Source organism: Herpailurus yagouaroundi, unplaced genomic scaffold, assembly GCF_014898765.1.
Source record: "Herpailurus yagouaroundi ecotype Mexico unplaced genomic scaffold, PumYag 142, whole genome shotgun sequence".
NCBI classification, from domain to species: domain Eukaryota; kingdom Metazoa; phylum Chordata; class Mammalia; order Carnivora; family Felidae; genus Herpailurus; species Herpailurus yagouaroundi.
Genome location: NW_024412397.1, coordinates 48315185 through 48337283, shown reverse-complemented (window position 1 = coordinate 48337283; position 22099 = coordinate 48315185). Strand labels below are relative to the sequence as shown.

Sequence of the window (22099 nt, the reverse complement as noted above, 5' to 3'; positions counted from 1 at the left end):
AATTTCGCTAAGTCTGTGTAACCATTGGTGCTAAGGTTCTGAGACAGATTGCTTTAAATTTGCTCATCCCTTCCCCCACCACATTCTCAGCTGCAGGGCCCCAGATACAACTTGTTAATGCCCACAGGATCATCAATTCCTTGATTTCCCCCTTCAGAAATAGGGACACAGAGAACCTTGCTTGGTTGAACTTGGCTGCCTTTTCCAGTTGGGGGAGGTGGGTACTGGCTATCTGCTAGGTTTGGTATTGCCCTCTTGGCTGCTCTCCCTTGTTGACTAGATTGTTTCAGGGTTAGAGAGGGTAGATGGTTCCACAGATCCAAAGTACAGGAAGTTTATAAGCACTGGGCACGTTGTCAGCTCTGGTTACCACTGGCAATGTGTGACCAAGGAACACTCTCTGGCAAGAGCCCCATGGCCATTACAGTACCTAGGACTTGCGTTAGATGTCCCTGCCCAGTAAAACACACACACACACACACACACACACACACACACACACACACACATTAAAGAACACATGGGCAGCTCTGTCAGGATCTGGCACCCAGTGCTGGTTCCATGGAACATAGCTCTTAGCATCCACTCTCATGATTAATATTGTTCAAACCTCAAAGAAATGTTACTTGTCTCTTGCTCAATGTCCTAAAAACAAAGGTTACAGGCTATGAATGCCATGTAGAATTGTGGCACTGCTGATATTTGAGACTAACACCATTTTAAATCCAAGAGTACTTGGATTTTTTTTTGGATTAAAAAAACCTGGCAGATTTGTCAAGTCCTTCTCAGATCACATGAATGCAGTGATTACTGTATTACAAAGTATTGTTCCCCAGAGGTGAGAATCAGCCATTTTCTTCCTTCTTTTGATATTCCAATTTGTGACTCCAGATGTACTCAAGAATTAGCATGGTGTTCTTTTTTTTCAACGTTTATTTATTTATTTATTTATTTATTTATTTATTTATTTTATTTTTGGGACAGAGAGAGACAGAGCATGAACGGGGGAGGGGCAGAGAGAGAGGGGGACACAGAATCGGAAACAGGCTCCAGGCTCTGAGCCATCAGCCCAGAGCCTGACGCGGGGCTCGAACTCCCGGACCGCGAGATCGTGACCTGGCTGAAGTCGGACGCTTAACCAACTGCGCCACCCAGGCGCCCCAAAATTAGCATGGTGTTCTAAGTATTACACATGACAGCTAAGGAATGACAGCAATTCACATTACTCTTAAATGTGTATATATAAATGTGGGAAATACTATATTGGTTTAGATACATACTCTTGTAAGGGATGGCATGCATCACAGAATAAGCGATAGCAACTTGCATGATGAAATAAAATTGTTTTGGTAATATCTTCTGTGGTAATCTATCATATCATGTGACCTCATTATAATGCTGGATGTGATATGTTCCTGAGTTATCGCTAAACCTGAATATCGCTTTACTTTTTAAAAACAATTTCAGTTTTAAATGCTTCAGCAGAGCAGTTTCTCCAAATTGAAATTAATAAACCACACTCTAAGAACTACAGTGATTTAAGAAAGGTGGTCTGACTTGACATTAAGAACATAAATTTGATTGCCATAACATATATAGTGACTTTGCTAAAATAAAAGTGAAGAAGAGAAATCTATGGAAAAACAAAAATTACTTGTGAATTGTTTGTCTTTATAATATTACCCACGCACACATTATTACCAGCCCACCATCAGAACAGTCAGACATATGCAATAATGACTAAGTTCTGTCATCTTTGACATTTTACTGATATTCGGTCATATAATAAACCCTAGCATTATACTTATTTTTCTGTTTCATTGGTTTGAAAGTATAATTGCCAGGGTTATAATAGAAAACACCTGAAGAGCTTAATTGATAAGCTTTAAATGCTTTAAATATTTAGGTGTACGCCACATTGGCCTCCATTCGTCCTCTTGCCCCATCTCGCAGATATTGGTGGCAGCCAGAGGAGGTGCGAACCGGGATCCGGGATCCTCTCCGCTCCCGCTCAGCGCTGGGCTCCCGGCTGAAGTCCGGCAGGTGCCCTGGGGCCCCGCCCCCGCCGCCCACCTCCTCGGGGATTGGCTACCTTGGGCTAGGGGGCGGGCCCAAGAGCCGTTTAAAGTTGGGGGTCGTGGGCGCCAGCAGTGCTGGGTTTCTTGCGCCGGGTGCGTCCAGGTAGTCTCCAGCCGCGCGCTCTCGCTGCGTCCAAGGCGGAGTTCCTAGTTCCCTTTGTAACCCGCCTGCTTCCGCGCGACCCCCGGCTCGGCTCTTTTGCAAGAAAGAGTCAAAGTCCGGGCCTCGGTGCCTCGCGAGTGTCCGAGCAGGCTGGGCGCGCTGGCCCAGGGCGGCTGGGCACGCGTGCGGGCGGGGTGGGGACCCGGGTCGAGAGGGACCCCGGCGGCGTGCGGGGGCTGCAGGAAGCAGGGGCGGCGGCCGCTCGGGCCCCGGCTTGGCGGGGTGAGAGACACCCGGAAACGGATTCCTCTTGGGTGCCCGCGCGAGGCGGGCGTCTCGCAGGGAGCGGGAGGAGCAGGCGGGCGGGCGGCTGCTGAGTAATCCCCGCGGCGGGCGGCGGCGGCGGCCTGGGCGCTCACGTCCCCCGCCGCGCTGCAGCCGGCCCGGCTCCTCCCCTCTCCCCCGGCCCGCCCCGCCCCACGCCGCCCCTCCCCCGCCCCGCTCGGCTGTGCGGCGCTCCGGGCAGGTAGAGCGGGGCTCCGGGCGCGCGGGGGCCGCAGCAGCTGCCGCCCCACCTCTCCTCGGCCCTGCGCACAGCCTCGCGCGCCCATGGCCGGCTCGGAGCAGCAGCGGCCGCGGCGGCAGGACGACAGAGACTCGGCGGCGGCGGCGGCGGCGCCCCTGCAGGACGCGGAGCTGGCCCTGGCCGGCATAAACATGCTGCTCAACAACGGCTTCAGGGAGTCGGACCAGCTTTTCAAACAATACAGGTGACCGACGCGCCCGCCTCCCCCCGCCCCGGCCACGCGCCCCTGGGGGCCGGCTCGCGCGCTGCAATCCGCCGCGGGCCCGAGAAGCCTCCTCCCCCTCCCGTCGGTCACTAATCCTCCCCGGCCCCGGTGCCCGGGTCGCCTCCCTCGGCCTGCGCTGCAGCCGGCGCTTCTGCGCCTTTGTCACATCGCCCCTTTCCACCCCCGCCCCGTTGTCCTTTCCTTGCGCGGGACCCACTACCCGTCCCCCCTCGCTCCTGCGGTCTCCCCTCACTTTCTCGCTCCCCGCCCCCCCAGAGGGGCACCCAGTGCTTGTCCGCTTCTCTCTCGCGGGTCGCCTTCCCGCCGCCGGGTCCGGAGCCCGTTGGCTTGGGACCTGGGACCGGATGGGATTGGAGGCAGCTGGGAGCCTCAAACTCGCAGTGTTGTGCCCGAGCAGCCTTTGTGACACGGAGCACACCAGCTGCCTCGTGCCGGGTTCTGGTGCCTCGCGTTACTTTGCATCATCGTGCATCTTAGATGCTTTTCTTGTTTGAAAACAGATACGCGTAACTGCCTGGCAGTGCAGGAATTAAAAAGAAAACTCGGCCGAACTCGGCTTGCGCCCCTCTCTCTGCCTGTCTTCTAGAACTCATTCCTCAAAATGAGTTGCTAATGCCTTTCAAGCGAGTGTGTTTATGATGGACTTGTCTAACTTGAAAAATGGAGGGATTGCAAATATACGTAAGCGTGGAAGGAAGAACACGTGTGCTCAGTTAATTGCTTTCTTAAAATCCGCCTTCTAAAAAATGAAAGAACTGAAACCTGGTTGTCTCCTGCGAGTGGGAGGAGCCTTCAGTTTCATTGGGGACCCAAAGCATCTGCTTTCTGGTTCAGGAAACAAGTTTGTGATTTGCCCAGTCTCAAGGATGTTGATTAGCAGCTTCCCTGTAGGTGTTTAGGAGCCATATGCTTCACACTTCTTAAGACCTGAGTGGCTTGGTAGGAATAAGGGACCGATGTGTGTCCGTGGTTAAGAGGCACAGTCTGTGAGAGGAAGGATACAGTCAGGTATCTGACGTCAGGCACCTGATGTTTTCACACTTCACGGACTGGTGGTTCTATTGGTTGGGCTTTCACTTCTTAATGGCAAAGCAGATATCTCACAACAATAAACTTTATCCTAAACATAGTTTACCGTTAGATCACTTTTTTAATAAAAAATCTGAAAGTGGAAACCTCTTCTTGACTTTACTCAGGACCCTTTGTTTTTAAAACGTACCAGTCTGATTTCAGTCTGAGAATGTACATTTTTTTAAAAAATGTATGATTGACATAGTGCTCTGATTTTTTTTTTTTTTTTTTTTAAAGACTACCAGTTTGTGGTGTAGGAGAGGGCTGGGGAAAGCCTGAGTCAAGTTTACTCCTTAGCTGCTGCTGATTAAGATACAGTGCTTGCATATTTCAATACTTATTGCTTTGAAATGTTCTGTTACTGGTTTTAGTCATCTTTTTTCCCCCCAAACTTCTTTAGTGTACTTAAATAGTACTTGTAGGTTCTGGTATATTGAAAGCATTAAATAAGGCAAAAATACTGTTACCCAGACAATTTTATGTGCTCCTAGCAGAGGGCGGATTCTGAGTGATAGGAAATTCATTTTTTCACAGAAACAGATATGCACCTAGAAAACAGTTCCTCTGTGGGTGAGTGTGTTGGGGGTGGAGGAGGGGGAAGGTGTCCAGGGAAGATCTACAGTATATAGACAGGAGCTGTCTACTCGGGTTTTGAAATAGGAATTGAAAATGAAAACAGAAACTATTGTAGTCTCTTTTTCTTGCCAGGCATGGTGCTGGGCTCATTCCTTTATATTCTTACTATTCTAGGGACAGCAAAAAGGTGAGCTGTATTTTTATCATGTTAATTTTATTACGAGGGGCTTGAGTCTCTGTGTTTAGCAAGGACCAGGACACAAGCACAGTGGTTCTAAATCAGGGTTCTTTTCCTTATCTCATTCGGCCTGTCTCACTAAAATTATTATACAGTTGACTGTTGAGTAACAGGGGTTTGAACTGCATGGGTCTACTTCTATGTGGATTTTTTTTAATACTGTAAGTATATTTTCACTTCTTGTGATTTTTCTTAACATTTTCCCCCCTCTAGCTTACTTTGCTACAAGAATACAGTACGTAACACATAGAATATGCAAAATATTGGCTATCGGTAAGGCTTCTGGTCAGTGGTTTCGCTACTAGCAGTTAAGCTTTCGGGGAGTCAGAAGTTACATATGGATTTTTGACTGCACAGGGGTTTGATGCCCCTGACCCTAACATTGTTCAAGGGTCAACTGTATTTTGATTTGCCCTCTGACCTTATTTTCCAGAAATTTAAGCTTTTGAAGGGCTGGACAGTGGTAGCATTCTCCCATCAGCTTTCCCTTGAATCATCCATTTTGTGATGTGGGAAAGCCTTGCACTCTTGCCACTTCCCACGTGTGCTGCTGATCCAGATTTTAGAGAACACAGTTGTGTACAGGTGTGGTTGTGGACCAGTGTCCTGCAACCAAGGTTGTAACTGTAGTTTTGCCACTTTTCTAGGTGCTGACTCAAAATTTGCTTCCTATAAAATGGGAGTAGCGCACATCATAATGTGGTCGTTAGGATTAAAAATAATCCATGGTAGCTGGCATGGTGTAAGCTCTCAGTAAACACGAGCTAGCTTTATACTTGATGCCTTCTCCACAACTGTGCCTTCTTTTCTTTTTTTATGCTTTTTTATTTTTGAGAGAGAGAAAGAGAGTGTGAGCGGGAGAGGGGCAGAGACAGAGGGAGACACAGAATCTGAAGCAGGCTCCAGGCTCTGAGCTGTCAGCACAGAGCCTGGTGCGGGGCTCGAACCCATAAACCTTGAGATCGTGACCTGAACCAAAGTATGACGCTTAACCGACCAAGCCACCCGGCCACCCTGTGCTTCCTTCTTGATGACATAGTTTGAGTAGAGGGAAAAATGTCCTGTATGCAGGTAACTTTTATATTTAAGGTTAGCCTCACATAGTGCATATGAGAGATTTAGATCCTACTATGTTAGTGGAAAACTGCTGTTCCAAAGTTGAATGGCCTGCTGGAAAACTCAGCAGTGACTTTATTGTAAGTATTCCAGGAGCACCTCCACCTGCTCTTTCCAGAGCAATTTGGTTTTCTCCTTTGTTAGGATTATGTTGTCACAGAAGACCATCCTTTCCCTACAAGTAAACCTTCCAAAATCCTACTACAGTTTAACAATAAGACTATTTTGTATCTGGTGTAACAATGTTCTTAAGGTCATTTTCTCATGCTACATTACTGGGATGATAAAAGTTTCAGCAACAGCTATGGAATGAGAAATGGTTACTTCATAGAAACCGATTATCATGAAGGCCATTCTGAATTAGTCGAAAGTCTGGATTGTGTCATTTAGATATCGCAGATCCAGGAATTAGAAATAAATGCACAGTAGAGCCTTTCTTTTGAGCTGTAAGAGGCTCCTAGTTGGTTTTCAAAGTGTAACTGTTACTTCTATTGTAATGCTAGTAATAATGTAACAAGGTGCCCTGTTGTTGGTGCTGAGACCCCATCTGTGCACGTGGGGTTCCCAGAGGTGGGAGGCAGATGGATGCTGCCGTGGGCCCTTTCTGCTTTGAGCCTAAAGACATAACTTTGTACCTTCGTGATACTGACCATCTGAAATCAAATTCCTGTTGTTCATCTTTGGGCTTGGTGATCTCGTGCAGCAGTGCTCACTAGCCACCCTCCCCACACACCACTCTTAACTGATGTTCACATGTGTGACACACACTGAGACCTGTAGGTATTGAGACACACGATAGGTTAGGTGATCCTTACATGAACAAGAACAGGCACTAGATATCAGATGTTGCGGGGTAGGTACAATGGTGTGGAGGCTAGGGGGCGTAGCCATGGCCTGCTTCTCTGACCTGTAGGTGTGAAGGACAGCAACTTGTAACCCAGCTGGAAGGACACTTTTGTAGGGGAACTGCTGTCTGAGCATGATGATGGGGGAGGAGGAGTTCAGCGGGGAGGGAAATGTGACAGGAGGTGGGGTGGAAAGGGAAGCCTAGGAAATAATGAAAAGCCCACATGGGAATGTGAAATGGGTGAGCCCTGCGAGCTAGCTGATCAATATTATTAGGTCATCCTGTTTGATGGCTTATTCTGTATTTATTTTTTCAGATCACTGGTTAGTCCGTGTTTCCTGTGAGTCAGCGCTGCTTTTCAGGGTTACTTTGCTGCTAGTGGTCTGGGCAACTCCCATTTTATAATGACCGTGTTCCTCATTGCGGCCCTCACGTCCATGATAAACTCTTGACATCCTTTTCTGCTTTTGGCTTGCAGTGTTACTTTTTTACTGTCAGGAGAGGTGAAGCATATTGAGATAGGAGGAAGACAGGAGACATCTGGGGCTCCTGGCCCAAATGAAATTTGTAGCTTTCATTTCACAGGTGGGACATTTTCCCCCCTCCTCCCCTTGGTACCATCATCTCCTCCTGCTTTAACTTCTGGTGTTATTTCTGACTTTAAAACACCTGTGTTCTTGGCCTGCCAACACTACCACTAATTCCTGGCTGTAGGTGTTATTAGAAAGTATTATTAAAAAATCATTGTCCATTAAAACAAGCATATAGTGTTTATAAGGAATGTTCATTGAGCATAAATATGCATACATTTGGATTTGTTATAGAATTTGTAAGTGGTTGTATTATGAAGTACATTTTTGTTTTTTAAATTATAAAAATGGCAAAGATTTACTAAACAAAAGGCAAGAAAAATTCGTGGTAAGGTAATATGTTTACGTTTAAAATGAAAGTATGGATCCTAAATTGTCTAACATCTTTTACGGCACCCATGACAAAGCCATATGACCTTTCTCTTATTTGTGAGCATGTTGATTAAAGTCGGTCTTGCTATAGAGATGTATCCATATAATACAGGGGTTGCCAAGTATGGCCCGTGGGCCAGATCTGGCCAGCTGTTTTTGTAAATAAAGTTTGATTGGGACACAACCACTCTCACTTGATGATGCATTTTCTGTGGCTGCTTGTGCAGTACAGCAGTAATGAATAGCTGTGACCATATGGCCTAGAAAGCCTAAAATATTTATGGTCTGGTCCTTTATAGAAAAAACAAAACAAAAACAAAACCATGACTGACCCCTGGTACAAACCAGAGTTCTGTCTGGAAAAACTCAAAAGCCTCTGTAAGAAACCTGGGCCAGCAGGCACCTGAGCCTGAGCCCAAAACTGGGGTAGGTACATTAGAGGACAGGAAGAGCTTGTAGGCCACCTGTGTTTTCTGCATGATCTGGCTGTTCCCAGACAACAGCATGTTCGTACCTTGCTGCTAGAGTTTATGGAGAATCCATAGTTGCAGAAATTAAGAAAAGGAGAAGCAATGAAAAGCAGAAATGGTGTAAGGGAACTGGCAGGAAAGACAGGAAACTCCTCTGTTGTGTTTTTTCCATCCTCAACTTAGGGCTGTGTTTTGTTTTTTAAACACTCATTCACCCCCGCCCCCCCCCTCCCAATTATTGTACTTTCTAGAAAGGTTCCAATTAAATATTCATTTTAATTGGGATTCTTTTAAAAATGTAACTGTAGACTAATGGGAGAACCTATATGTAGGAAATCACCAGAAAAAATGAATATTCTGTGAGTATAGTATAGGTATATATATATGTGTATATATACACACACACATTTATATCCACAAAGTTAAAGATATAAACCTTAAAAGAATCTGTGTGTTCGGAGTCCTGCATACTGCATTAATAAGTAGTTTGGGGAGATGGCCTGCTCCTAGTTGGGGGACTTACACTCACTGAAATGAAGTTTTGTGTTTTTCTTTATTTATTTGAGAGAAAGTGAGGAGGAGAGGGAGAGAGAGAATACCAAGTAGGCTCCACCTTGTCAACGCAGAGCCTGATGCAGGGTTTGAACCCAAGAACTGTGAGCTTGTGGCTTGAGCCCAAATCAAGAGTTGGACATTGAACCAACTGAGCCACCCAGGTCCTCTGAGAGAGAAAGAATATTGAAGCATAGAACACTTTCTGTTCTAGTTACATGAAACCACTTGTAGATCCCCAAACATACCATATTTAAGAGGTCCAGATCTTTTTGCTCAGGTTGTTGTAGCTCCATTTTTCACACCCTAGTCTCCTTTGCCAGGATCCCTCTCCTTACCCAGCAACAGCAGTGGAACTTTGAAGAGGCTAATACTGAGAAGAGCTTTAGAGGAGAATATAAAGTATGTATGGAAAGTAGATGGCTGGGCAGCAGAGAATTCCCCTCTTATGTCAAAACTTTGCCTAGTGCCAGATCTACCCTGGGAGAGGGGCTGGGGTTGGGTGGGGGGCTCTGCCCTTGGTCTCCTACCTTTTCCACCACTGACTCTGTTCCCTGAATTCTTAGTATACTGTTCATCCAGGACATAGGTCCAATTTGGGATTGAATTGCCTTTGTGGGCAAACATGGGAATACAGTCACCACTTGAAGCCTTTTTATGTTGGGAGGGGGGATGCATTCCAGTTTTTGAATAAGGGACTTTGTTGCATTTTTTAAAATTGAGGTATAATTGACATGTTAATTTCAGGTATACAACATAAATGACATTTGTACCTATTATGAAATGATCACTACAATAAGTATGCTTGACATGCCTCACCATACATAATTACAAAAAATACCTTTGTGTAGAACTAGCCATAAATTTGGTGTGTCAGAGGAGAAAGTCAAAACTGCCCGGCAGCTGATTTGGAGATTGAAATAGGGGCTTTTCTTTGTGTGTAAAGGTGGTTGATGGTTTGCCATTTCAGTGCTTTTCCCTAGCTAAGATTGCTTTCTCCATCTCTTCCTCCTTGCTCAAGAATTTCAGAACACAAGAAATACACATATACAACAGGTAGTTACTCCTGTCTTACAGGAAGATGATCCGTTATTACAGAGTAAACCCCTACTCTGTCTACTGTTTGTGGGACAGCGAAGGTGAGAACCTGGTCCTTTGAGGAGGTATTGCTTTACTTAATATCTTTCAGTCTGCCTCAGAAATGGTCCCTTTAATACTTTGTCTTGTCCACAGCTGTGATGTCTGTGAAATCACTGGTTTAGGTGGCTTACTTTCACCTAGTGGTTAATAGTAGATGGTGCGGACTGTATGCCAGGCCACACATCAGTCCTGGAATGTTCTTCTTTATTTGATCCCCCTGCAGTGCTGTGAGGGGTGCTCTTGTTATCTCCTTCTCACAGGGGCTGCGGGGGGGAAGCACAGTTACTCTGGATGACCTGCCCAAGCTTCCACAGTTGAGTGGGAGAGCTGGGTGCAAACCCAGGCCAGCAGGTGCCAGAGTCTGTGTATTTGACTGCTACGCTATACTACCACTCTTCTTAACCTTTACAGTATGAAATGCTCACCTGTGTGCTCTAAGGTCATTTTGGGGCGACGTCCCAGCAATATGCAAACCACCCGAACATGACAGGCTAGCCAGGGGGCAAGGAGTCTCCCGAAGCTATCGACACTTTGTGGCTCCCAGTCTTCTATAGGATAAAGGTCCCAGCTGGACATAGATGTCCTCTCATCTGGCCTGTCCGCTTCACTGACTCTTCCCTCATTCCCCTCCCCACTTGTGCTGGGGTATTTTGTATCCTCTAACTTGTTCTGACTTCTCCAAGATGCAGCTCGGATGTCTGTGAAGAGATGGTATGAGGCCTCAGTGCCCCCACAGGCTCCTTCCATCCCTTTCTTCACTAGTGATGGCTGGACACTGTTTGCACAGCTACCTCTCTGGTATGAGCGAACTAAGACAGTAGAGAGAGGTGGACTCCCTGGTCAGGGATTCCTGGCCTTCCTAAAGTCGCTGGAGTAACGTGAAGTCCAAGAGGTCTTCTGGGCATATCCGCATCCCTTTATTTGCCAGTCAGCAAGTGTAGCCCAGGGGTCGTGCTCTTTAGGAGCTCTGGAAGCTCGATTACTCAGCCCCCTCCCCATGCTGATGTATGCTGGGCATGTCTCCTGACTCAGTGCAGGTGCTCTAGAGCAATACCAGTGCCCCTGGAATTGACACACTGCTTCTCAGAACCAGAGAACAGAACTCCTGTCTTGCCTGTCAGCCTCTTTCCTTTGGTGCATTCAGGCTGCCCGGTGCTTCGTGTAGGGCAATAGGGAGCAAAGCTGCCACTGAGGACACGCTGGCCTTGACAGGTACAGTCAGAAGGAAGGAGGAGTGCTCTGATGAAGTGGCCCTGGGGGGCGGGGGGCGTGGCAGCTCTGGGGATTGCGGTCCTCTGACTGAGCTGTCCTCTGCTCAGTGTTGTGTGTGGCTAAGAGGCAGCCTATGCTAAGCGGCCAGTCCTTTGTTGTCTTTTATCAGTCACCTCCAAGGCTCTGGGATACCCTTGGTGGGGGGGAGGGGTGGCATGACATTTTCCAGTGATACTTGCCTCTTAGGCAGGAGAAGGCAGGAATCTAGCTTCCCTAATCCCAAATCCCTGTCCTGCTTTTCAGGAAGAACTGGTCTTGGGAAGAACTTGGTGGCTGGGAGCAGGGGCTCTCAACTGTATCAGATCTGATGCCCTCTTTTTATGATACATTGTAATTCCCCTCCTGTGATCCTAAAATAAAATTGGCAGATGACATGACGTGTTCACAGTGTCTAAAGGTCCATCGAATGCCCAAATGCTATTCTAAAGGAGAAAAAAAAATTCGTAATATAAAAATTGCATGTATTTTAAAATATAAATGGTCACTACTCTTTCATCAGATGATGAAGTTAGGTGCTTGTGTCTGTGTGTAAGGACTACCTTTGGATTTAAGAAAAGATCAGAAGCCATTCCATAGAAAAAGGAGAGAGAGCTGGTGCACTTTGAAATAAAAGAGGTGGGGAAATACCTTCACTGAAGTAGGGATAATATGTCAACTCCAAAAACACTGTTGAAGTTGAGCAAGCAAGGAAGTGCAACATTTTCGCAATGAGCTAGGCTGCCTGTGTCAGGATAGCATCAAAATCATTGGTTTCCTGCGCTGGGACATGGGATGTGTGCTGACAGCGTGTCTCGGAAAATAGGTCTCCCGTCTTTAAATCCGTCGCCAAGCCAAGTGCTTTGGAAACCAAACCTGTAACAGCGGTCTAGGATGAGAGGATGAATTAAAAAGGCTTATAGGGAAGTTGAGGCAAGGATAAGGGGGTGAGGACAGTATGAGAGAATAAAACCCCAAATAATTTCTCTATTCACTTTTTGTGATGAAACTCAATATGGTACAAATTTCGAATATAGGATGGCAAAAATGAAATCTATTAGTGAAAATAATTGGTATCCAGTATTTCGTGGCTCTTTAAAAATTTGTTTGGCTTTAAACGTATTTAAAGTTGCTTTCAAAATCCCTGCTCCATTTGGCATGAGGTGGCCACACATGCTGGCTGGTGTCGCTGCTGTGTCCTGTGCCACAAGCCGTGTTGCTGTTGGTGACATACTTCTCTAAAATTGTGAGTAAATCTTGATAAACCGTATATTTAAACAGTGCCAGCATGACCTTGTACTTCATTGCCAATGGAAGTAGGGTTCAAAAGTTGTTGAGAAGTTGTGCAGGACATGGGACAAGGTCCAGGACTCTCCCATGTTGCAGGGTGTCTTACATCCATGGCCCATTCCACTGTTGTCACTGTGTTGCCCCCAAATGTCCCCATGGATTTCTGAAACCCCTCTATTGAGAGGCACTGAGCTTGGGAGCATGAGGCTCAAGACAAGGTTTGGTCTCTGCAGCTGGAATCTTGAGCCTGCAGGGAGCAGCACAAGGGTGAGGTCTTTCTGGTGACAGGAGGAGAAGGGCTGCCCAGGCTGCTGTTGCTGCTGTTGAAGGAGTGTGGCGAATAAGGCGGGTCCTCCATTGCATCTGTGACAGAGCCCCGGGTGGGGTGCATCCAGTGCTGGGCCCCACGCATTACTACTCCTATACACCGGCTTTTCCAGATCTCTGTCTCCCTCTCCCTCCTGCCCCATGCCTGCTTCTAGGGCCCAGAGAGCTCCAGGAAGGGCTCTTAGAACTGGTTCTTCTGTCTCCCGCCATGTGGGTGGAGAACCCCTTCTCTTCTTATCACTGTGGGGCTAGCTTGCAGGACCCGTGTCTTTGCATCCTTAGGTGACTTTTTTTCAGAGCCCTAGTCTGTCTTCCCTGTCCCCACTCAAATCTTCTTAATTTTTAATCTCCGGGTATAAACTGGCGCATGGGTCCACATCCTTCTCATGGAGTGAGCAAGCTTTTTGCTAAGTAGGTTACACACACACACACACACACACACACAGGCCAAATCCCCAGGAATCAGGACACAGTTACCCCAAAGTTACACAGCCAAGGAGATGACAAAGTGATTCTTCTCAATTGGGAGGAAATAGGGCAGAATGCTTCATGATGATTTTCTGTTCCATTGTGCTTAGCAGCAGCAAGCAGGAAACACCCACATATAGCATTTCATCTCTGATAGGGTGCCTCCATACACAGATGTAGAACTTCTCCCGTCCCACCCTCAACTGTGATGTCAGCTGCATCCCGTAATACATGTTTACATGTTAGTTCAACCTGTTCTTCAGTTCTTGATGGCACCATCCTGTTCCTTGCTGGGTGGGGCTCCAGGAAACTTGAGTCTGGGCATGATGTGTCTGTCTCTGAGTTCCTACAGTTCACGACCATGATTTGCTCTCTTTCCCACGTCAGCCTTCTTGCCATCTAGATAGAGGCCTTTTGCTTTGTAATTGTGCTTTCTTGCCTCTTGTAGCAGCCCTCCAAGTTTTACTTCAAGTAGATCACTCCTCCAAAAGTAACCATCACCATATAAACAGATTTTTAAATGTTTGTATCATTTTATCTTTATCACAAGTAAAAGTTTTGGTGCTATTCTAACAGGGCAGAGAATGAGGGGAAATGATGTTTTGTATCTGAATCCAAGTTGAATTTGCTAAATGACAGAGATTCAGGTTTTGAGAAACAGTTGGATTAAACTAAAATCTCTGCTTGACCTCTTTAGGATTGCTCCTGGTATAATGAGTCACTGTCAAGGCTTCAAGTGTTTCTTCCCCCTCCCCATTCTGAACAGTGAATTGCAGAACCTCAGGTTATATATTGTCAGCTGATCTCTGGAGCAAGAAAGGACTTTATCTTTGCTTCTTGTAAATCATGCTCACCTTCTTTATTTATGTCTCAAAGAAGCAGGTTGAATTCAGCTGCATGCTTGTGACTCTGGAACTATCCAAGGTGAGGATGAGGCTGCTTTTTTGTAGGCCTGCAGTTGTTGGAGTAATTGGGTTTCTCCCTTTCCTTTGCGTTATAGCAAAGTGTGCACCAGTTTTATTGCCCGAGAAAGAGTTTTGTTGATATCTAGAATGTCATTTGCTTCAGCTGTTGACCACAAAGATCCAAATGTTTTTTGGTTTTTTATTGACTGATGATTGATGAGACACTCATTACTCTGAATTATCAAAATCACACATTGAGCAAGAAATGATTTCTTTTCACGTAGTGCAGAAAAAGGGAGAGGGGCCATGAGAGAGGGGCCATGGCTGTCTAAAGTCTTAGCCAAGGGACCTGTCATGTTGGAATTCTTAAGAAGTTCTTGTTCTGGTGAAATTGCTAATGTAAAAATGGCAAGAAATGAAAGAATGGTTTGGGTGTTTTTCTGTAGCCCCTGTGTGGCATCTCAGATCTGGGCTTAAGCTGATAAGAGAGTTGTTGTCTCTAACTTGAAATTTTGAGTTTTTTCTCTCGATAGAAGAATGTTGGATTTTATTTTAGAGTGAAATAAAACCAGACCTCATCAGAGCTTTCTGTGTAAGCCTACATTTATAGTTAAGGAAGCTTATGAATAATGAAGGAAACACAAATGAAATTTTCTTGGCCTGTGTTCTTCTAAAAACTAAAGGAAAAATATAGGTTCCCTGGCGAGACCCACAATTCCATATGAAGTTCAGTGTTGTTTACTAAGACCTATTTTACTAAAAGTTTATTATGAAGAATACGCCTCTAGTTTCACTTTGAAGTCTTTGAGTAATAGAGAAATCTGAAATTTTGAGTTGATTATATAAAATAGTATTTGAATTGCTTGTATAAACAGCTGTGTTTAATCTTCAATTAAAGTATTCATGCAGTGTGTGGATTATTGACACATAATACAGGGACCCTATTATAATTCAAAGATGAGAAAATAAAACATGTTGAGCAATTTTGTTATTTTAAAGATAACCCCTGTTGGAGGATTGGTTGGAAAGGCTTCTTAGGTAATCGATAAAATGTTTTTGGGTGATCTCTTTGGAAGTTGCTAATGATGCTGGTCAGCCTGATATTGGTATAGAATGGAGATGATTGAGTTATCTATTTGTGTGATTTATGATGGAGAAGGAGCTAATGCTAATGAGTTAGGAAGATATTTGATACACATTAATGACAAAATTAGGAAAACTAAAAAAAGTTGACTTTATTTAGCCCGAAGAGTTATTTTCAGAATAGATCAGTAACTCTAAATGAGCATCGGGCCTTAGCAATAAATGAATACGAATTAGCAAAGCTAGAGAGGAATCGGAATAAAGTTAAAAGTATTACAGTCTTGTAATCATACAAAAGTCTTGGTTTTTGCTTGCGTTACTGTGCAGGCAAATGGTAATCAAGTGGGTAATCAATGCTTACTGTTAATGCGCACTGTGTCACGTGCATTTCACCCTTAATCCCAATTCTCTGCACAGCCTTGAGGATAAATAGTAGTGTTATCACTTTGCATGCGACAACGGGAAGGCTAACAGAACACAAGTTAAAAAGATGGTGAGTGGAAGATCTGAGCCCATCCCCAGAGTGTATGCTATTCCCCTGCTTTCTCCGAAAGAGTCCTCTTGTTATTGTTTAGCATTACCCAGCAGTATTGCAGTCCCCTTGTTTAGCTTGGTGGTCTCCTGCACGTTTGGTCTTCTCGTGCTCCACTTGAAACAAGGTTATACATACCAGAAGTCTAGAAGGCTCTCTTGGCACCTCCTCTGTCTTACTCATCCTCTGTGTTTCTCTTGCCATTCACTTCTCTTCTTTTCCACCACCAGCACCTAGTTAGTGCAAGCCTCCTCTGACCTAGATCATTGCAGTAGCCCAGCTGTCTTCCTCATAAACCCCTGTTCCTTCTGCACCTCTCACCATAGTGATCTTTTCAGTGTGTGAGTCTAATTATGTTGCCTCTGTGCTAGGCTGAAAAATGGTTCTCCAAAACAGTATGTGTCTTAATCCCTGGAATCTCAGAGTATTACCTTATATAGCACACCCCCCGCCCCCCAAGGAAAAGTCTTTGAAAAGATATGATAAGTTAAAGATTTAAGATGGCAGGATCACCCAGCTGTATCTCTAATCCACCCAGATTAGATCGATGCACTCATATCCTTATAAGAGAGCAGCAGGGGGAGATTTTACACACAGGAGAAGCTGATAGGAAAACAGAGCAGAGAGAAAATTTGAAGATGCTTATGGCTACCATAAGGCCAGGAATGCGTGGTCACCAGTACCACACCACACTACTGCTGCAGTAGCCGGGGAATGGATTCTCCCCTAACGCTTCCAGAGGGAGTGCAGACCTGCCACCAGCTTACCTCGGCCCGAGGAAACTGATTTCAGGCTTCTGGCCTCCAGAATTGGGAGAGAGAAATTTCTGTTGTTGTAAGCCACCAGGTTGGTGGTAAGTTGTTACAGCAGCCCCAGGAAACGAATACAGCCTACCACAGGAACTCTGTGGCGTGGCTTGGCCCTGCTCGGTTGGTCCCTTGACCATCTACTGCCTAATCTTTTTTTTTTCTTCTATTTTCAATATTGTCCTTGTATTCCTTGTAGGTTGTAGCTGTACAAAGCCCAGTGAGCTCATCCTGTGAAATAGACTCATAGCTCTGTTTTTCATCTGACGCTTTATCTAAAAATGAAAAGTAAAATTGCTTTAAATTGACAGTGATTTCGGTCTTAACAAGCTGTAGAATCTATATTAACCTTTATTTAAAATATCAATACTTTGCCAAGTTTTATCCTTCTATAGCCTCTTCTTGCATTGCTGTGCTGTTGCTCTACTCTTTGACCTCTAACCACCATGGTCTTCAGATTCGTGAAGGTTCTCTACAAATCCTGTTCCTTTCCTCTGGTCGTCTTATCTCAGTTTGTAATTATACAGAGATAGCACTCGCTTTGCTTGGTTCTGAGCTGTATGGGTTTCAGTTACCAGAGTTTAGTTAAGTAAGACCAGATAACAGGGCTCAGATTGCAGTTACCCCATGTTTGAACTGTGAGTAACGGTATACACAAGCTGCTGGCTCTTCAGCCTGCAAGTCCTCGCATGTATAACAGATACACGTCATGGTCAGTGACCATGTCACTTCTGTCAGAGTCTGCCTGTGTTGGTCACTGTGCATCTACCTGTTCATTTCCCACACAGACTGCAAAGTGTGTCCTTGTGTGCCTCCTTGCCTCGTAGGGATAAACCCATATGACATTTCACAAAAATGTATAACTGAAAGAGGGAATTGGCCAACAAAAATGAAAGTTCAGCAAGAAGTGATAATATTGGAGTTGAGATATGAATCAAACATAAATGGAGTTATGGAAGGAAAAGCTAACGTGAGAATGTCCCTGCCACCTTTTGAGAGATGACACATGTGGCCATGGGTGCCTGGTGAAGGCATTCTTATTGACACAGAGGGGGAAAGCGATGTAAGGAAAAAATTGTAGATGTCCCAGAGTTGGTGATGCAGGCAAAAAATTTCATGTTATAGACTCTGGATGGGGCACCTGGGTGGCTCAGTTGGTTGAGCTTCTGACTTTGGCTCAGGTCATGATCTCACAGTTTGTGAGTTCAAGCCCCACATGGGGCTCTCCACTGTCAGTGCAGAACCCACTTCAGATCCTCTGTCCCCCTCTCTCTGCCCATCCCTTGCTTGCTCTCTCTCAAAAATAAACATTTAGAAAAAAAATAAAGTCTCCAGTATTTCACAACAAAGACTAAAATTCATACTTAGTAAGAAGTACAACAATTCACGCAGCCTTAGCAAAAATGCTCACTGTGCATCGTTAAATTACGTGACAAGAAGGCAAGTGGGCTGTTCAGATATTCTTAATAGGTTTCTACAAAGAAGCAAAGTACGTTAATGCCAATGCCTAAAAAATTAATTTATAGCCCACTAAATTTTCCTGTATATTTTTCATGTCCCTGTATATTTATAAGTTTTTAATGTTTTAAAATTCTTTAATTATAAAACATTCATAGGAAAAAGTTTACCATTTTAGCCATCTCAGTGTGCAGCTCAGTGGTATGAAGTACAGTTGTACAACTGCATTACCGTCCGTCTCCAGAACTTTTCTCATCTTCAAATGGAAACTCTATCCGTGAAATACTAAATCCCTATTCCTTTCTTCCCTCATCCCTGGCAACCACCATTCTACTTCTCTCCCTGAATTTGACTGCTCTAGGTACCTCGTGCAAGTGGAATTATACAGTATTAGTCCTTTTGAGACTGGTTTATTTCATTTAGCATAATGTCCTCAAGGGTCATCCATGTTGTAGTGTGCATCAAAATTTCCTTTTTAAGGCTGAATGATATTCCATTGTATGTATATACTACATTCTGTATATATGTATGTTGTATGTATGCACCACATTTTATCTGTTCATCCATTGATGGACACTTGGGTTGCTTCTACCTTTTGATTATTGTGAGTGATGCTGCTAAAATATGGACATTCAAATATCTGTTTGAAGTCCTGATTTGTTCGTTTGGATATATACCCAGAAATAGAATTTCTGGATCATGTGATAATTCTGTTTCTAGGAACTGCCATGGTGTTTTTCATAGTGGCTGCACCATTTTACATCCCCGCCAACAGTGCACGAGGATTCTAATTCCTCTTCATCTTTTCTAAAACTTGTTCTTTGTTTTTTTGATAGTAGTCATGTTCATGGGTATAAGGTGATATCTCACTGTAGCTTTGATTTGCATTTCCCTAATGATTACTGGTGTTGAGTTGTATTTTGTGTGCTTGTTGGTCACTTGTATATCTTTTTTTGGAGAAATACCTATTCAAGTGCTTTGCCCATTTTTTAATCAAGCTGTTTTTTGTTTGTTTTGTTGAGTTGTAGGATTTCTTTATATATTTTGGATATTAACCCTTATCAGATATGATATGCAAATATTTTCTATTCAGGGATTGCAGTTGCCTTTTCACTCTGTTGATAGTGGCCTTTGAGGGATGGTTTTAATTTTGACATAGTCCAATTTATTTTTTCTTTAGTCACCTGTGATTTTGCTGTCACACCCAAGAAATGCTTGCCAAACCGAATGGCATGAAGCTTTCCCCCAATGTTTTCTTCTAAGAGTTCTTTAGTTTTAGCTCTTAAGCTTATGTCCATTTTGAGTTAATTTTTGTATATGGTATAAGGTAAGCATTCAACGCACTTTTTTTTCTTTTTTTCACATATGGGTATCCAGTTTTTCCCAGTACTGATTTTTGAAAACACTCTTCTGATTGAATGGTCTTGTCACCTGTGTTGAAAATCATTTGACCATATACGGGAGGATTTATTTCTTGGCTGTTTTATTCTATTGGTCTATATGTGTGTCATTGTGCCAGTAGCACACTGTTTTGATTACTGTAGTTTTGTAGTACAGAGTCAGTATGAGACCTCCAACTTTGTTCTTTTTCAAGATCATTTTAGCTATTCAGGATCCACTGATTTTCCTTATGAATTTTGGGATGAATTTTTCTATTTCTTAAAAAAACATCATTGGCATTTTAATAGAGATTGCATTGAGTCCCTAGATAGCTTTGGGTAGTATTGACATTTTAGCAATATAATCCATGACACAGGATGCCTTTCCATTAATTAGTGTCTTTGATTTCTTTCAGAAATGTTTTGTAGGTTTTAGTATGCAAGTATTTATCTCCTTGGTTAAGTTTATTCCTAAATATTTTATCTTTTTTGATGCCATTAAAAGTGGAATTATTTTTTTAATTTCCTTTTCAGATTGTTCATTACTAGTATATAGAAATGCAACTGACTTTTGGGTGTTGATTTGATATCCTGATATTTTGCAGAATTTATTTTAACATTTTTGTGGTATTTTTTAGGATTTTCTACATAAATGATCATGTCACGTGCAAATAGAGATAATTTTACATACTCCTTTCTATTTTTGGATGCCTTCTGGTACTACATTGAATGGATTGTTCAGTCTTTAACCATTAAGTATAATATTTATGGTGGGTTTAATGTTTTGATAAAAAAAATTTTTAAAGGTCACACACAGCACGATTGTAGTTCTTCCCCTTTATTATTAAGATAATTTTGCATGGTTTCAGTTTGCATGGTCCTTTTTGGGATCCTGCATGACTCTGTAAAGCAAGCATTTGGAATGCCTGCATTTCCTAGCCTAATACTCCCCTCCATTAGACTGTGTTCCTTGAGATGAAAGACTCTGTGATTTCCTCACTATTTTATCCCCAGCGCATAGCCTAATGTCTGGCAAGTAGTATGTGCTTAGTCCCTAAATGATGTGTGAGTGGTCCTTGTTTTCAAACATGGGTTTTACTGGGGTCCCACTATATGTGCCATGCATCCCCCACCCTTCAAATGTGTGGCTTCTTTGTGGTAGGGGATTGGTCTGGGGGATTAGAAGGTAGCATTGCAGGGTCTCAAATGAACTCTCTCAGTAGGAGAATTAGATAACACTCTGAATGGATTTCTCTCACTTTTTGTAAGGCTTGCCTACATCAGACATTCTGTGTAGGGTTCACTTGGTATTCTGCCTTTAGCGCTCTGACACTGTATATGATCCTTTTTGAAATACAAAATTTGGTACAAATGTATGATGGTAGTAAAGTGTGGATGGTGGCAAGATTGCTTTGTGTTCTCCTAGTGGTCATAAAGGGATAACAGCATTTTGTGCTGCTGTGCAGCTGTGGAAGGCAGGTACCATGGGTCAGGTTAAGAGAGAGACCTTCAACTTCTTTCATTCTTCAGGCTACATACAGAGACTTCCCTGCAGGTGGGGCCTCACTTGGGGTCAGTAAAATACAACAAAGTGACATTTGCCATACAGCACATCCACATACTCTGAATAGTCCAAAGCAGGTCTAGTGAGGACATTTAGCTCTTATAATTCAACATCAGGTTTTGTATAAAGGTAATGTTTGCATAAAACCAAATCCTCATTATGTTCATTAATTATACATTTTTGGGGGCATCTGGGTGGCTGAGTTAAGCGTCCGACTTTGGCTCAGGTCATGATCTCACAGCCTGTGAGTTCGAGCCCCACGTCAGGCTCTGTGCTGACAGCCTGCTTCAGATTCTGTCTCTGTCTCTCTCTCTCTCTGACCCTTCCCCACTCGTGCTCTGTGTCTCTGTCTCTCAAAAATAAGCATTAAAAGAAAATTTTTAAAAATTTATACATTTATTGAACATCTGTTTTCAAATCACCACGGCAGCTGCTAGGAGGAGACAGGTGTATAATATCCATTCTCTGTCCTGAAAGAGGTACCAGTGTGGTGAAGAAACTCCTTACAGCAGCTCATTTAAATGAAATCCCATCATGACACTAGAAACCAGAAGCAGCGTATTAGTCTGCGCGGGCTGCCGTACCATGGAGTGGTGGCATTAATAACAGAAATGTAATTTCTGACTGTTGTGGAGGCTGGATGTCCAGGATCAGGGTGCGTGGTCAGGTAGTGGCTAGAATTCTCTTGTTGGCCTGCAGACGGACCACCTTCTCACTCTGTCCTGGCCTGGTCTGTTCTCAGAGTACGTGTGGAGAGCGAGAGGTCTCATTTTCTCTAATAAAGTCACCAGTTTTACAAGGTTAGGGCCCTACCCTCATGACCTCATTTAGCCTTAATTACCTCCTAAAAGCCCTGTCTCTGAATACAGTCACATTTGGGTTAGGACTTTAACAAACAGATTTGGGGGGTGGGTGCGGGTATGTAATGGAGTCCATAGTAACAGGGATGCCAGACCTTATTGAGGACTTAGAGTGAGCCAGGCACTATGCTGTGTGTCCTTATTCAGTCATCCCTGTAGCCCTGTAAGATCGACATTGCCATTTCCCCCTATTTTACAAATAAGGAAATGGAGG

General features: G+C 44.0%; 1 protein-coding gene across 1 annotated transcript in view; it reads left to right on the top strand.

The window, feature by feature from the left end:
- The first annotated feature begins 2692 nt into the window (after positions 1 to 2692).
- TTC39C (tetratricopeptide repeat domain 39C) overlaps positions 2693 to 22099 on the top strand; it is a 107247-nt gene continuing 87840 nt past the window's right edge. The window contains exon 1 of the mRNA XM_040479209.1: positions 2693 to 2951. Coding sequence (XP_040335143.1) covers positions 2791 to 2951 — 161 coding nt within the window. The 5' untranslated portion in view covers positions 2693 to 2790. The remainder of the gene's footprint in view (positions 2952 to 22099) is intronic.